Source organism: Gymnodraco acuticeps, unplaced genomic scaffold (assembly GCF_902827175.1).
Source record: "Gymnodraco acuticeps unplaced genomic scaffold, fGymAcu1.1, whole genome shotgun sequence".
NCBI lineage: Eukaryota > Metazoa > Chordata > Actinopteri > Perciformes > Bathydraconidae > Gymnodraco > Gymnodraco acuticeps.
In genome coordinates, this window is record NW_022990055.1 from 1,925,935 (window position 1) to 1,944,223 (window position 18,289).

General features: G+C 40.2%; 1 protein-coding gene across 2 annotated transcripts in view; it reads right to left on the reverse strand.

Moving 5' to 3' along the window:
- Positions 1 to 18,289, reverse strand: part of nlgn1 (neuroligin 1) — a 429,109-nt gene that overhangs the window by 208,580 nt on the left and 202,240 nt on the right. For both annotated transcript variants that reach the window (XM_034215987.1, XM_034215986.1), the window contains one exon: positions 14,650 to 14,802. In XM_034215987.1, the coding sequence (XP_034071878.1) occupies positions 14,650 to 14,802 (153 nt within the window). The remainder of the gene's footprint in view (positions 1 to 14,649; positions 14,803 to 18,289) is intronic.

Below are 18,289 nucleotides of genomic sequence, written 5' to 3' on the forward strand. Positions count from 1 at the left end.
TGGACTGTTGCACTCATACTAACAGAGTACAGCAGAGTAGTTTATCTTTTAAGTGACGTGGGAGCAGGGGATGCAATTTGATTGAAGGCACATTTATTGTCTGACTCATCATGGCCATCTATGGGGACTCAGCTGACCGTTTCTAATGAAACAATTGGATTAGTCTACACTGTACCTATCAATGTGGTTTATTAGGACTCATCTTGGGATTTTAAGAGGAGGTTTCGGTGTTCCATGACAATTTGAAACTGCTTTAGTGAATACACAGCAAACACTTTTCTTTTTCTGATTAAAAATACAAAGTCTGGTCCAAGATAGAACACCAACACACGGACAGAAGGGAGCGAGGTTAGAGTAGCAATGCGTTCAAGATGACATCAGTACATTTCAGGTATTATTCATCCTCCGCTTACCAGCTGCTGGCCGTGAAGGGATAAATCATCTCTCGCTCTTTTTCAGCACACACGCAGCATACAAACACACTTCCACAGGTGTGGCAACACACACACTGCTCTTGGATTGATTCCCTGACACTGCATAAACCAATGATTTGGCACTGGTTAATGATGGTGTTCGCAGGGATGATACTGTATGTCTAGGAGTGGTACTGTACTAATATTAGTATTTTTACATTTCAACTTCTGTACCTGTAGCAACATGAACATGTATATCTTACAAATTGAAATGGCCTAATCTAATTAGCCACTTGAGACTACATTTTAAAGTAATTACCTGGGGAATATGTATTAGTTATTTTATTAGGCAGTCTAAAATGACTAAGCCAAAAAATAAATCTCCAAATTCCCTGTCTTCCAGGTCAAAAGTGTGCTGTTTCATGCAAAACTTAGACAAGCACATCGTTATTTGACCATTTTGCAAAACTCTGGATCAGTTTCAAGACAACCAATATTATTTTCTCAAGGTCTATAGGAACACATTTAAGAACGTTGGCTTTTAGAATTGTTAAGGATATAAATCAGTCTTAATACTGTATTTGTATTGGTATTTGTATGTAATGTACTTGTGGCAACTTGAGCTTTTTCTTGCTAACAAGTGAAACGACTAATAGGCCCTTACATGGGGAATACACATTTTAGGTAAGGCAGCCTAACAATCACTAATCCTCCCTAAAATGTCCAAACTGTGAATTAAATTGAACTAATCTGCTGTTTCAAACTGGTTCAAACCACACCATTTAAGAATTCTGGCCCACAATATTGTTAAGTTTTATTTCAGACACAGTGTGAGTCATCAATATCTCATAATTAATAAAATCCACGTATTGACCAAATAAATATCCCTAACACATTCCTACGCCATTTATCTCTTTTTACACACACTCATGCTTGCCACCCCCCCCTCTCCCAGGCTGCCTGGTGTCGCAGCAAGACGCTCCTTTCTGACCTCTAAAAATATGGCGACGGCAGATTTGTGGTCCTGTGCTGATAACCAATCAGATGGCTTGTGTCGTGCGGGGCGGACAAACCCCCGTTGAGTCCTAAATCACATTTTCTCTTCATCGTTCTCTCCCTCGGTCTCTGTCTTCTTTATTGCTGGTTGGCAATGGTTTTATTTGGTGGCGGCAGATAGTATGGTGAGTTACTCGGAATGCTGCAGAGAGGCTCAAAGACGGAGAATGTGAACAGATCAAAACCTGGGGTACCTGGATCTAATCAGGGAATAGAAGATATATAATCGGACCGTTATCTGTGTTGGATATTGAATTTGGATTTTAAAACGTATCATCAAACATGTATGAGCCACATGCAGTAACTATCTTTATTATGTTGTGTTTTTTTGTCATTGTTGGAGGTGGCGTGCTGACTGAATCTTTGGCGGTGATGGTGGTGGTTGTACCCGACAGCTTTTAGTTTGGTGTTGGCATTGACACAAAGAAGGGGTGAGCCTGGAAGTCATATTTTGTAGTCAAATTTGAGCAATCGCACCTCAACTCGCACGCACTAGCACTCACTGGTGGCTGATTCCACTTGGAGTAAATGGTACAAATAATTCAATGATTGGAGCGAATGTATTCTCGTGCATGAAAATGTTTTTCCCCTTGTTTACCCCCTCTGGGCTTTTATTTGGACAGCCTACAGCCGCTTTAACCCAGATATAGACAGTTGTTCACAAACCGGACTCGTCCACCCCCTAGTTTGCAGTGATCAGAGGTGTAACACAACACACACTTTGATCCTACTGCTCCCTGTGTCCATCTGCCGTAATAGCCCCACTGCACACACACACTAGCAAGCACATACACACTCATGCTTGCATTCACACGCAGGCAGAGGCCAGAGCTTTGATCAATAAATAACACTGTCACCTGGGATCTGTGTACTCACACACAGGGAAGGCTACACATAGAGTTTGCAGTGAGGTGTCTAGTTATAGCCCAGTGTGGAGGGATGTAATCTCATTTTGTTTCTCAACCTAACTCTTCATCTGCCCTCTGCTCCCCTGCCTAGCCAATCAGCTTCCATTCAGTAGCTAGCCAATCTGCTGGCCCCTTTGACCCCTGCTAGGCCAACAGAAGCATCAGTACAAGACTTGTAATTGAGGTGCCACGACTTAGTTGAACTAAAGTGAAACTCTGTCTGCCAGGAAGCCACCACTGTGACCAATCAAACTGATCATCCAATCAAATTCATAACATAGTGAATGAATAGTGGTTGATCGATGTCAAAATACTTCAGTAGGATTATATTTCAAATTGAAAGGGGCACTGTTAAGGGGAGCTAGGAGTGGCTAACAAATGCATGCATGTGTTGAAAATTGTTTTAAATCAAATCAAAAGCATTGTTTAGAAATGAAAACCTCCAAATGCTAAGAAACACATGCTATGCTGAGTACAATTATGTATTTTAAAAAGTTAGCTGTAAGAGAAAAGAGGAAAGGAGGTATACAGAGAAAAACAAGGAGTATGAAAGCTCAGACTTTAACAAATGGGAATTCCACAATCATATTGTAATCGCAGCAAGTCAATACTTACATTTGAACATGTATTTGTGTATTATTCAAAGTAAAGTTGATGTTTACTCAGATAGCGGTGTGTGTTTCCAGACTTTATTCACTTCAGTTTTAGCTCCATTCTGCGGATGAGTAAGTATATTTCAGATTAGTAGTATTAGTAGTTTTTTAGTAAAGATTGTTTTCTTCAGTTAGTAAAGTAATTGCTAGTGTTTTTAGTATGTATTTAAGTAAAAGCAGGCAATAGAGGATAGCAAGGCGGAGGAAATATTAGTTCAGAACACGTATGAAAGCATGCATGTGATAGACATGTTGTGTTGTGTTGCTTGTTTCATTTGACCATTGTGTCAACTTCATAATGTGATATTTTAAAAATATATTGGAAATGTATACAGCTGAGTTTTAAAGTTCAGCCCTTGTCTTTTTTTTAACTGGATTGTAGTTTTCCAACCTGAGTTACTTATTTATTCCAAATATGTAAACCATTATATTAAATGGTGTTCATCAGCAGATAGAGTTTGCTCGGTTGTCTTGGAGATGTATTGTAGTTTTTATGATTGAATCCAAAGCACTTGTCGTTCCGTGTCGGCTTATTGCCCTTCATGCTTGGTCTTGTAAAGCCAGCATGAAGCTAGTACTGGAGTGGACCTGGAATAAGGACTCTTTTGTTAAACTACCAATTAGTTTCTATTTAAATGTGCTTAAAATGTGTCCCCCCAAACTCTGATTGTGCATTTTCTGCAGCCTTTGGGTTGGGAACATTGGAACCTTCCCATTCAAAATCGAGCACTGCCAGTAGGCCTTCTGCAACCAATGGCTAAATGAAACCATCAACAATTGTATGTGCATTGAAACATTGGTTTTAAGGAATCACCCTTTGAAAACTGGTGTTTTGGAACAAGAAAGTTGTCTTGGCATTATATTACACATAACACATGCATATCGCGGCATGCACAATTGTGTGAATGTTTTTTTAAAGTCGTGGCTGCAGGCGCTGTAGAGCATGCCCAGATGGTCATCTGTTGCTCTGGCCTCGGCCACATTAATCCAATCCCTGACGCATCGGCAGAGCTGCTGTAAAACCTCCCCACGCCAACCCCCATGTTTGAAGACTATTAGCATAGCATAGCTTTCATTGGCATTGCAGCCTACTCACTGAATGAATCAGTATTCCAAGCACACTGAGCCAAGTGAGCAGGATGCAAACAAACCAAGCAATGGCAGACTGAGAGATCCACACAATGGCCAGGAGACTATGACACCATAATGACAGGACTGCTAAAAAAAAAAGCAAAGAGTGATTTCCAAATGGTGGTGTTTTTAACTACAAGAGAACAACTCTGAGAGTTGGGGTCCGATGGATATTTGTTGGATGAATTCAGATTTCTAATGAACTTGCAATTAGTTGCTATCACATTAAAGCATGTTTGAAAAGCATTAAACACCCCAAACGTAGCATATTATCAAAAATCATCAAGGCTGAAAAGCATTCTGGCAAACTGTAGGATGATATTATAAAGAATGAAGTATAAAGTATTGTAAAGCTTAAATCAGTCTTATTCCAACCATTCATTTCAGAAATAAATCCATGTTGTACTGTTATCATATCAACATGCAACACACTGCCTGGAGCAGACCAGGCTAATCCAATTTGGGGCAATTTCACAATAAATCTGATGAAAAGTCATGGTCTGTGTTCATGATATCTGTTTGTTTGGTCTGATTCTAATGCAACATGTGACAATGAATATGCAGGACAAGACACTGTGGTATCTTTGAACATGTATCTCTTTGTCTGACTGTGTCTCTCTACCTTTAGACATACTTGGTTCAGACTTTAAACATCTGGAACTCTTTCTTCTCCGTTACACTTGGATTTTTGGCACGGCAGGACAGTGAAAGTGAGAAATATTGCAGCAAATGTTACGTAATGTCTCTGCCCTAAAATAGCTGAGGAAATGAAAGCAGTGCGCGCACACACACACACATGCAATACACAGACACACATACACACACTCACACACTCTTTAAAACCTGTCAACATTGAATGTCTTGGAAAGAGGAAAGTATAGTAGGATTTTTCAGTCGTTTTGGGTATCTTGAGCTACCAGATAATCGGTTTGCTCAATTTCAACCCTCCAACAAATTTGTATTGAGAAAAAATCCATTTGATTTCCACACGGAATTACCCCAGATAAAATGCATTACAGAGGGCATTAAAGTCTGCAAATTGTCTAAGTGCATTGTGTCTCGTCTTGACAGAATCTCTACAACTTAATGCTTTAGTGTTTACATCTTACAAGAATATGCATAACCTTAAAAAACGCACAAGCTTTCAAAGCTGATCTCAACAAAGATACACTGAGAAAGACCGCTAATACGAATCCCAATGTTTGAAGGTAGAGAAGCCATTAGCCAATAATACAAAATCGAGTGAAGCAATGTGTTTAAGAGTTAGTTCATGAGTATCTGAGCAAGCTGTGTCAGTGATTCTAGAAAGGAAGCATGAAGGAGAGGAGATATGGAGCAGAGGCACAGAACGAGTAATGAACCCACATCATTGGGGTATTTGTTTCAGGGGGAAATAAATGAATAAGCATGAAAATAATAGTCCTCAATTCTTAGCCAGGAGGAAAGAGTACGGGGAAAGAGAATGCCCAATTAATGCAGAGGGAGACAGTGTAATATTTGCAAAGAGTACTTGGGATAACGCCTGTGAGTGGAAATGTGGACATAATTAAAGCACTGCTAGATGAATCTGATGTTCGTGTTTCAGAGTGTGCACTAAATGGTGAAAAAGTGTGAAATGTGTCAGCATTTGGAGCGTCATGAGACACCCAGAGTGACAGTGATAAAACTAATGTTAATTTAAGCTTTTAATTTAATTTTGTTAATGATTTATTTTCACTTATCCTCATGTATCCGAGCTGAAACTAGCCAGCATCGAAACAGTCTGGAAGCCATCAAAGGAAGCGCTGTTGATGGAAATGTTGATGGGAAGGCTGATGGAATTTGAACACTCCAGAAGCAATCTTTAAAAACCTTTTTGTCAGATATTTCCTGGTGCTGCCATGTTTTTGGAAAGCACACTAAAACTAAACTCCAGATATTCAGTCTGACTCTTAGCTTATGCTGTTAGCTTGTCCATTTCATTAGCCACTAGCCAGTGATCTTCTGTTGCCCATGATGAGAGGTTGGAGACACGGTTTATATCTCATTTTTTCCATAAATCTGGACCCAGTATCCTCCTTTGTCTCGTTTGTCTACCCTGCAAGGTCCCTCTCACAATTGTAATGGGGGTAGCCCTTGTTTTGGTCGAAAAGGATGCTTCGAAAGCTTCATTATGTCTTTACCATGAGCCTGAGTCTTCTTCAGAGGGTCTCTATACTGTGGAGGAAGTCCTGCCTCGATTGTTCTTTAACTTGTGTTTATATAAAAAGTAATTGTACTCTAATATGGTGCAACTGTCACGAAACCTGCAATTGATTGATTGATAGATATATTAACTATTTGTTAATTAGCACATGAATCCAATAACATTGATTTTGAAACAAGAACACTTGCACCTTTTCCCCTCCCCCTGCCTGCCTGCTGGCCATGTTCCTGCCTGACCTCTCTGCTGTAGCCAGCCTAGATGTGATTGTGGTTCTGAAAGCAGGGCCGAGTTTCAGTGGCATGCAGAGAAATTGATATTTTACTGGTGTATCTTAAAACAGGTATATCTTAAAACAATCAGAGGCTTGATGAATTGGCTGAATGGCTGATGTATGGCTGGAATGGAAAGGGTATTTGGAGAACGTTTGAGTCAGGGAAATGCACCTCATCAATCAGCATGATTAAAGGTTTTGGCTGGGCCGAAACAAACTCAACACCGCACCGGCCTGGCCTTAAAGGCACAGTCCGCTGCTGGAAGGTACAACCAACAAGCATATGCATGTAGAGGCAGTTACAATCTACTTTTGGGGTTTTGTGTTTGTCAGAGGACTAATATGGTCCACATTTGACACAATCTGTTTGCTCTTCTGCCCTCTGGTTGAAGCTTAAGGTCCATTAAATCTAGAACAAATAGACTTAAAAACAGCTTTTACCCAAGAGCCATACAAGAATAACATCAAACATTAAACCAGCCATTTATTTATTATATTCATAATTTTTCATCTATGTATTTATTAATTCATTATTATTAATGTTATTTATATATATATTTATTTTTCTTATTTATACATATCTATAAAACATTTGTATTCATTTATTTATTTACATATAAAAAGGTCCAACTGAGATGCAAAATAAAATGTCCTGTCTTTTTTATATATTGTTAATTGTATGTATGTATGTATTCTATAACTATTCTATAATATTATTATAAAAAAATGTTTTTCTATATATGTGACGAAGGAAACTTTGTAACTGTGGACTGACGGCTTCGGGCCTTGTAACATTGCACATGTGGTTTAGTTTGGGGGTGTTCCCCAAACCCGTTTTGTCTGTTGCTCCTGATTGTGTTCACCTGGTGCCCTGTGTTGTCTTGTTGATTGATTGGTCTGTGGGTATTTAGGCTCTGTGTGTTCTGTTCTGTGATTTTTGGTGTGTGAGATCCTTGTGGCTGCTGACTGTGTTCAGGTGGACAGCAACTGAGGCTGTGAATCATGTGTCAGTGATGAATAAATGCACACACCGGGTTGTATTTGGACGTTCTGCCTCTGCCTCCTTGCTTGGTTGGGCCGCTCAACGGTCAGCTTCACAATATATGTGAATGCAGTGTGGGGATAGTTTTTTCAAAATGTATTTCGTTTTACCTGCATGATGCAATGACAAAAAAGGAACTCTATTCTAGTAGGCGTTTTTTTTGTATTACTAGATGTCAAACTGCTAAAAACTCCTTACAAATATATTTATTTCTGTTTGGCAATCATTGTTATGTTTTATTTCTTGGGGAGAGAGCTGTTTAGGGCAGGACAGACCTTTACGTGATAATAAGGAAACTGCCTTTTAGCGCCCCTCAAAATAGCGCCACTTCTCACTTGTCTGAATATCTAATACTGGATGATAAAGTACTTAATTTCCTAAGTAGTAAAACAAAACCAACCATACAGCAGAATGTCCCATTATAAACTAAGGTGGAATGAGATACCGAAGACAATGAATACTTGCCAACCTCAGAAATGACACTTTGACAGCACTATACCATGTGTTCCATTAACAACCCATATGCACAGGACAAACTCTTAATTCATTAAAAACACACGTTAGTACACACCAGTGGACACACACTGAGAGCGGCATACTATATGCTTGCCCTATGGCCAAATACATTGTAACCAAACGATAAATACAGCTTCGCGTCAGCAGCTCTGCATATTTAAAGCCACTAATGGCTTCCTGCAAAGCGCTCGCTCTAACAGACACACAAACACACACACACTAAGCCGAGGAGAAAAATCACTGGTGCGAAATTAGGGAGTTCTGTCAGCAGAGCAGCATCTCCAAGCGAACAGGTGCTGCAATGGCTGGCTGGGTAAGGTCAACTGCTCACTTTAAGCAACGGATGCTAACTTGCCCGCTGGACAACATAATAATGAGTGTGGGAGACAGTTGAAAGTTATTAATGACTTAACACTGCTTTTGTAGTCTTCTTGTCAATAATCGTTTTAGTTGTGTAGTATCTTGTGGAGCCTTGTATATGGGAATCACCTTAGGTCTGTTTTTATTCTAATCTAAACCCTGGGCTGTGGTGGAATAGTCTTTTTTCCTCAGGAATGTTCCGTACCGAGTGAAATGTCAGCCAAAATGGGGCAGCCGCGATAAGAGCTTGTCAAAATCTTCAGGGATGGTTTGTTAAGGTCTTTTCGAAGTAATCACTAAAGAATAAATATAAAAAATGAACACACCATACAGTGACAAAATGACCAACACCATTGGTCAACATGGCATGTAAACGTTCCCTTTTTAAGGTATGATACGTCCTCAGTATGTCATTGTATGTAGCCAATAGAAATTACAGTTTTTCACAAATGTCACTAAACAATCTATAGATGCTTGATTGAAAACTAAATTATTACATACATGAGCGTTAATGGACTTATATTAGTAGATAATCTGCAAATCAATTTAGGCTCTAATCAAACAGAACTGCTCTTCTTCCCATCCATGAACTTTCTATTAACATCGACACTGCTGTTGTTTCCCTCGACTGCATAGAATCTGGGAGTGACACTGGACTACCAACTGTCCTTCACTTCTAACATCGCTGATACAACCCGCACCTGCAGATACACTCTTTGCAACATCAGGAGGATACATCTCTTACTGACCCAGAAGGCAACGCAGGTTCTGGTCCAGGTTTTTCTGGTCTACCTTGCTGAGACAGAGTGATTTCATGTCTACATCCAGAACATGGTTAAGACCCCGGCCACACGAGGACGAAAACGGCTAAACGCATAGGATTAACGCAAACGCAATCGCAAACAAGCTTCCGTCCACACGCAATAGTTATCCGGATAGTGTCTGTCCACACGAGACAGCTCCGTTTAGCTCCAACCGCTGGAGAAGCTGCAGTACATATGCAGGAGCCTGTACGTGGCGCTGTAACTTCCTCCACAAAAGCAGCGAAGAAGCATGGTTGTCATGGTTGCCCTTCTGTTTATTCTCCGCGTTGGGGGCCGAGGTAACTGGGCAGAGTTTTTCGCCGGTCAACGTGTATTAAAGTTTAAAACCTTCCGACAAAATTATAAAAGTGCCGGTCAAAGGTCTTCTTTGTTATTTATTGAGCTTTAAAACAAATGAATAACAAATCTATATATTATAATAATAAAATACACGGAGCCTCTCTTTTTCCTCCCTCTCTTCGGACAGCGCCAGTGTCTGTCTCATGCAGCAGCTGATCCAGTAATGAGTGACCCGGCCGACAGTAAAAATAAACATATTTATAACTAGTTTAGGTAGTTTGAGAGGTGTCTCCGTCCTGTCAGATTAGACTTCACTCGCGTTTATGTCCATATCGAGAGAAAGATAAATAATCTGAATTCAGTGTGCAGTTTACTTTGACGCGGGGGTGAGCAGCAGAGGTGGGGGGAGGCGGGGCTATTGCTCAATCATTATCAGAAAATGATCGCTGAAGCTGCAGTACATATCCACAAAAGCAGCGAGTAAGATCCCCCCCGGATGTGTAAGTCTGCTGTAGATGTTGCACAAATAACTGTAGCATGGTCAGTAGCGTCCGGAGCACGATAGCAACTCTGCGATCCGCCATTGTTGTTGTTGTTGGTGGCGAAACACATCAGCAATGGCGCGGGGTACGCGGAGGTGAGCAGCAGAGGTGGGGAGAGGCGGGGCTATTGCGCAATCATTATCAGAAAATGATCGTATAGGGCGCACACACGGAGCTGTTTGACCCCCCAGAGCGTTGCGTATGCCGTTCTATCCACCTTGGGACCCGTTATCGTTTCCGCAGTCGTTTAGTGCCGTATGCGGTCGTCCTCGTGTGACCGAATGGTCTATATGACACTAAACAGTAACGCAAACGGCCGTTTTCGTCCTCGTGTGGCCGGGGCATAAACCACAATCCAGCACGTGAACTTCGCTCTGCATCAACCAATTGGCTTGTGACTACCTCAATGAAAGTTGGACCCAAGTACCTCTCAACTCTAACACGCCTGTTTGCTATCCTAGCTCCAAAATGGTGAACCGAGCTCTCCATTGACATCCGGACAGATGAAAGTCTACATATCTTTAATCGCACACTAGAACCCACCTGTTTTGCCTGTACCTTGGCCATTCATTTAAAAAATAAAAGGTTGCTTTGGATAATAGCATCAGCTAAATGAAATGTAAGGTAATGTAGTGTTTATAGAACTTGCACCTTAACCAATAAGGCCATAATATATGTTGCACGATCAATTCAGTTTGGTTTCTTGCCATCCATTATTTAATAGACCTAATGGCTTGTTGAGTTGGGTATTTTGACAGTAGAACTACTGGACTTACTTCTATACTTCCTGAAATGTGGGTGTTTTACTGGAATGGCCAGCGGTTAAGAGTCTTGCACCTACTGTAGCTGAGTACACACTCTCTCCGTGTCACTCACACACACAAACACACTATTGCATGTTTGGTGAGGTAAAGCCGTATATTTTTTCCATACCAGGGGGGTAAACACAAACACATAGAGTGTAATCGAAGAGCAAACTGTGGCGCCTCGTGGTAACCAGCGGGGATACAGTTCTATCCCACACAGGCGGGGCCCTCTACTGGACTCTATGGGTACTACTCTCATCAATGATACGCGAGCGTTCACACACTGAACTTGTATAAACGTAGCCGGCCAATCAGGGCGAGCCTACCTGAATGCGTGCGCAGGCTGCACAGTATATAAGGCGCCTCCTGACTGTCATCCTACACCCTCTTCAGCGAGCGGCATAGGAAAGACAGGGCCCCTAGGTAGAGGGCTCCGCCTGTGCTTATAGAACTAGGGTTCCAATACGTAACCCACCGCTTCTCAACACCGAGAGGCCCAACACAGTAAAAAGCTAGCTCATCAAAAAGACAGACAGAGAGACGGGGGATAGTTTATATACAGGTCCATTAACACCACTTCATTGCCAATGTCTTTATGCCATGAACTTCAGCTCTCCAGCATGTTTTCCATCGCCTACCAGTACCGGCATCTGCCTTTGTTTTTTTACCATTGCCTGTTTTCCCAAAATATGATTCAGCTTAGTACATTGCCGAGTTTGCCAGCAGGAAGTTTTGCGTTTTTGCTCCTCTTTTTGTAAGTAAGGACTTCAAACCTGCCTATGTTGAGTCGTGCTTTCATTTATTTTTTGTCTCAAAAGAGAGATATTCTGAAGCAGTTCTGTGAGAAAGAATGATCCAAAATTCTCCTGAAAGTTCAGGTATGATCTTAGCTACCGGGAGCGCTTGTCCACCAGCGACGCTAATGTGTCGATTAAAGGTTATACATTTTTGTATGTTACTAGCTCAAGTTTACTGTGTTTGTCTATAATTGTGACTTGGATGAGGATCAGATCACATTTAATGACCAATTCATGCATCGTGTACTTGGCTTTTTGTCCACTTTATAAATCACGATTTGTGCAAGACCTTAATGTCTTAAGCTAAAAGGTTCAAGGTTATTTATTGTCAAACTAACATAGCTACAGAATAATTATGTCGTTGAAAATCTTAGGTCACAGGCTTAACATGTTAACACTGACATTTCAGCCCTAAAATAATTCCGTGAAGCACAATTGCTCTGCTGGGATCTAGCAAATGTTTTCATTGCATGTTTTCTATCTCTCAAATGTTTTTTCAGAAGTTTGCAAGACAACATATTTTCAATTTGAACAAATTAATTTATAACTCATGTTCCTCGTCATCTTTCTCATGTTACCACAATTAAGGTCTGATTGATTAATGAGGGAACATTGTTCTGTCTCCGCTTCTTGAGATTCACCTTCAAGCCGTTATGCCCATTGTTAATACACACACACACACACACACACACAAATACACACACACACACACAAATACACACATGGTAGTCTAGTACTGTAAATCAAAAGGCGGATATAGCCCTATTTTCTTGTTCTTGCATATTCAATAAGAAAAAACCCCAGGAACGAAAACTATGTGGCAATGGAATCATTCATTTCATCAAAACAAGTGACAGCATAATCTCATTTAGCTCAGAGGCAGCAAACCTTTGTCTCCGTCATGTGTCACAAAGTATACCTGCCCTCAGGGTGAGGCCATGGCTCCGTACACAGGAGGAAAAAGAATTAGGAATTATACTGATGGGAAAGATGAGAAAGATTACGAGGAACATGGCAATAGCAATTAGAAAAAAAAGAGATCAGAAGATAATTTATGAAAATGGTGTAGTAAGTAGGGCAAATCCCAGAGTCCAAGTATAAGCATTGCAATAGATTTTCAACAAATACATGTATCAGTAGAGGAAGAACAGAATATGCAAACAGCAAATCCAACAAATAGCTAATCCTGGTGTTGAATGGACTAGATATAAGATATGAAGTCTGTCGCTACAAAAGTCTTTGTGGATAATCAAAATAATAGCACAGATATCGCAACGTCCTTGAAAAAAAAACGTTTATGGTGGTTCTTGTACATTTGGTTGGAATATTTTGGTTGTGCTTTTGAAGAGGAAGATTGAAGATTCAACTTATTGTGATTATGTAGTACAGGTACCATGTAACACAACGGTTTCTCTGCATTTGACCCATCCTAGTGTTAGGAGCAGTGTGCTGCCATTATGTACGGCGCCCGGGGAGGAGTGTAGGAAACGGTGCCTTGCTCAGGGACACCTCGGTAGAACTTGGTCCTTCCGGGACTTGAACTGGTGACCTTCCAGTTGCCAAGCCAAGTCCCTATGGACTTCGCCACCACCTTCCTTTGACCTCCAGAAATACTTCATAATAAAAAGAAGGACAAATCACAACCAATGCTCAGGGATACAAATCCAGCCTTTGGATATCAATGTAATAACTGTAATCAACAAAGCAAACATCAGCTGCATAAACCACTTCTGTACCAGTTTTGAACTTAACTAAATACCAATGAAACCAAACAGATCAGATTTTAAAGGGGACCTATCATGCAAAATGCACTTTTGTATGTCTTTTATACATCAATGTGTCCCCGGTGTGTCAGGGAACTCACGCAGCGTCAGAAAACAAAACCCTCTCTCTTTTCCTCCGTACCCAAATCTCTAAAAACGGGGCTACAACGGAGCTGATCCAGATTTGCGTCCGATATGACGTAATATCTGAAATGTGGACCCACGGCACTATCAGAAAGTTGCTATCAGAAACAATGCCCGACTGTTTTGGACGTAATATGGTCGGTGTTTACATTAGCATCGCTAACACTCAGAGCTAACCTGTACTGGAGAGCATGTGTGTGAAGAAGCAGGAAGTAAAAAGGAACTCACCTTGTGGTATAACCGGCAAGAGAGAAAGCCTTTGAGCTCCAAACTGTTTCAGAGAGAATCCTTGATAATCCATGATATGGTGTTTCATCACGGCAGCATTTAGTTTAGACAGTAGCTGCCGGGTCCCGCATGAGCTCAGACCCCTCCTTTTTTTTGGATATGAGGCATGGCTAGAATGGGTGATCTGTTTGGTATTTTGAGCAAAACACTTCATAGACATGTTTTTTATATATTTTTATATATCTGAGACCTATGCTATTGCCTAAAAATAGCATGACAGGTGACCTTTAAATCAATCCTTAGAATCAGAACCACACATAACTAATGATCTGGAAAATCACAAGCAGCTAATTCAATAACCAAGAGGACAGAAAGAAGAAGAAGAGGACACAAGAAGAATAGGAAAGGAAAGGGAAGAAGGAGAAAAGAAAAGCAGTCCGGATGTGTCTAATTCTAGTGTTGGCACTCGAGTTAAACCTCAGAATGTTACCAGCAGGAATATGTCGCAATACCAATAGCGATTAATGCATATAAAGAAAGAAAGATGTTAAAACATTCCCAGCTTAAGACTTTATGCTAAACTAACGTCAAGGGTAAATACGTGCAGCAGCACATGTAACCACCAAAAGAGAAAGAAAGGATATTTAGTAAGTAGCCTAAACTTGTGCTATCGCCAAGAAAAGAAGAACATGACAACAGTGTTTGTGTTCCAAACGCAGCAGGTTCCTTACCTAGGACGCCCAGCCGGTAGTTGACAGTCATGACAATCACATTTCCATAGCTGGCCAGGATGCTGCCGTCAAACATATTCCCTGTTCCTTCCATGTAGGAGCCCCCATGGATGAAAACCATCACCGGCTTGGGGCTTCCACTCTCCCTAATGTCTGGAGAAGGGGGGAATAAGAGGAGGAAGAGGAGGAGGAAGAAGAGGAAGTGGAGAACGAGTGATTAGATGACAGATTGAAGGTGACAGCCAGAGATGACATTTCAACACTTTAGGGGGCTTTGGCCACCTTGTTTATTTAATTGTTTCTGGGTAATATTGGCACACTGGCTTTTTAACATGGAGATCTTGTTAGCTTGAGGCGTCAAACCAGTCATTTTTCGACTAACACTTTATGTATGTGGTGATTGAGTTTTCCTTATTTATGTATATTTAAATCCATACAGGTGTTAATGAAACAGGATATTAAGTACCAGGGGTTTTAATTTTCCTCCAGGCAATGAACTGTCAACATGCAAGAGTGGCAATCTAACCTGTCATATCATGTTGAGGTAAAACTGCGATTAATCTGGAGGAAATCTAATAGAAAATGCCATATTAGGTTGAACAATCTTGTGGACAAGTGCGCTCTATTGAAACGTTCATTTGTATTCAGGTTAGCAATTCACAGTTGTTTAGCTGTAGGAAAGGTTCGCCTTGATTTTGTGAATATAAATGAGCCCAGTGGCAACAGAAGTAAAAACTGAATTGGACACTTGTCTTTCATAAGTAATTTAAAGGCTTTGTTAATTTGAAGGACAGGATATTGATGTAGCTTTTAAATTACATCTCAATAATTTTCATACATTTCAGTGTTACATTTAATATAAATCTGTAAACTAACTTAAGAATCATATAATAAAGAAATGTAACCGGATAGCTTCCTGTTTTAGATAACCCTATCTCTACCTCAATATCAAATGCAATGAAAATAGATTAATACATATAGATTAATACAACTCCCTCTGGAGGGAAATGTGGGGTTTTAGCCTTTGCAGACCCTTTACATGCACTAAAAGCTATAACACACATCAGGAAAGAGAGAACCCCAGAATGAATAACAGGGCCTCTTTAAAAGGTATTCTAACTCTGTAATCCTTCTAGTAATCCCCATTTTTTTTTAAAAGTTGTACCAGTAATACGATTATGCATTTTTGTATGTAACTGAAAAGGAATACAGTTACTTTTTTCATATCCTAATTATTCAATCCAATTACTTGTAATCCATTTACTTCCCAAGCCTGTATATAGCTACATAACATATGCAGAGGATGAAGAGTAGTCATACTGAAACGTGTTACATTCCAACAAAGCAGGAGATGGTTTCTGCACGTAATTTTCTGTAGGTGTGTAACATATGAAGTCAAAGTAAGGGGAATCTTGAGCCAGCTGTTAGAGGAATTAGCCGTATTAAAATGTGTTACATCTGGCTGATTATAGGGGAAGAAAGGAGCTCTGGGTTGTAGAGATTTAGCCCTTGACGCGGTTCTATTACTTTCTGGATTGTGAGCAAAAAGCAGGAGACGACTCGCAGATCTAACAGTATGCTGCAACCCACGTTCAAAACAAAGTTTCACTTTCATCTTCTGCATCTCCGAGACCATGCTTTTCATCTGGCTTCCTAACTATCTCCATCAGTACATGGCGCGGCGCACATCGTTTATCCCACTGATGTTTTACCACTCAGGGACTCGGGGTCCAGAGAGAGACCATGTGAGTCTGTGCGGAATTAAAAATTAACCAAGCAAGAAAATAGAAAAGCGTTACCTTTGAGACAAGAGAGTTCAAAAGAGATCTTCAGTCGTTAAGGGAGCCAGAGAGGCAGAACATTAGTGTATGTTCTAAAGTTCTCCTACAGTGTGTTTAGAACGCACGCAACCCAACGGCTGGACAAAATAGTGTGTACACCTCTGCAGAAAACTTCAACTCTGGATGAACTGGATCACAGTAACAATGTGGCACAATTATGCTTTTAAATTGTGGAACAATATGCTGCTGTTAATAATGCACAGCACTAGGCTCCCTTTGATGAACTATTATCTTATAATAACACTGTTTTAAATAATAACAACGCTACTCTGGCAACAAACAAAAAAGTGGGTTTATCCTCAACTTCACCTCGCTTGTGTATGACTTTTTTATGATTATTCATCATGTTTTATTTTATTCATAGAGTAAGTGAAGATACACAGGAAACAGTAATAAAGGGGCAAAATGCAGCAAATTGAAGGGTAGGTTTGAACATTTAAAAGATCACTGAGGAAATATGACATAATGCAGCGGAAATTACAGATGGAAACTAAATATAAGAGTGTGTCTACATATTAGACTACAGAGAAGATAAAAAAGACCCATCCTCAGAAAGAATATCTTAACCCATGTGTTGTGTTTGGGCCTCTTGTGACACTTTTCAAATTTAAATTATATAATAACTACCCTCTAGTTTTTTGTATCGCAACAATGCTTCCTGATATCCTCCACAACAGCTATATAAACACCACAAAACTCATTATTTTAGCCAAGTCTGAAGGTCTCTCTAAAAAAAAGTGTATAATTTGGTTTGACTTTTTTTGGGAAATTGGATTATAATATTAGTTTATTATAGTCAGATAACATAATGATCCACTCTCTTCACTATAGGGACAACAATGAGTGAATGCATAATAAGTTAGTTATGATGTAGTCAAAACAATATTGTATGATAGTCATTATTTTTGAGTGTTTTGGACTGAGATAAATCATGGATCAAAATTGACCCGCGAACACCATGAACGGAAACAGCTTTGGAACACAACACAACACAAGGGTTCATTGACAAAAGGAAATAAAATCTGGACCGAAACAACAACAAAGGCGAAAACTGAATAACATCCACTATAGTGCTGTCTCCTTGTGTGTTTGTGTGTGTCCTTTCCCTCCATTTCTCTCGGTGCACAGTTCATTACATCACTTCTATCATTCTCTGTCCTTTTTTTTTTTTTTTTTTACTCATAGTTTTTCTGATCCCTATTTTGCAGCAGGAAGCGGCCACAAAGTAGCAGCACATCATAACTCTCTGGATGGCTTGACAAAAAAGGTCAGGGGATTATGGAAGGAGTGTGTGTGTCCTTTTGTGCGGCTCACAGTCCAGATACACTCGTGTACCCTCGCAGAAGAACACTTAATGCGCAAATCATCAACATGTCAATGAAGATGATTCTGATATTAATGGTGGTTTTTAGCCGTGATAACCATCATGTTAATGAGGCTGATCACAATAATAATGTTCCCTATTACAGTGATGGAAAACATGATGATATTAACAAATGGATGAAAATGCGTATCCACGTTATGGTAGTAAAGATGTCGCTGACACCAACTCTGGCACTGATGATGGTTTTGATGACACAACCATGACAAGGATGATTATGATGGTGGTGTTGGAAGTTATGTAGATGACGTTGATAATGGAATCAACCATTATGGTGCTGCTGATCTTAATGTTGATGCCAAACCATGACATTGATGATGTTGATGAACATATCAATGGAAACCATAAGTATGGTCATAAAGCCATACATGACCATAAATGATGATGTGGAAGTCAACCACAACAATGATGTCAACGA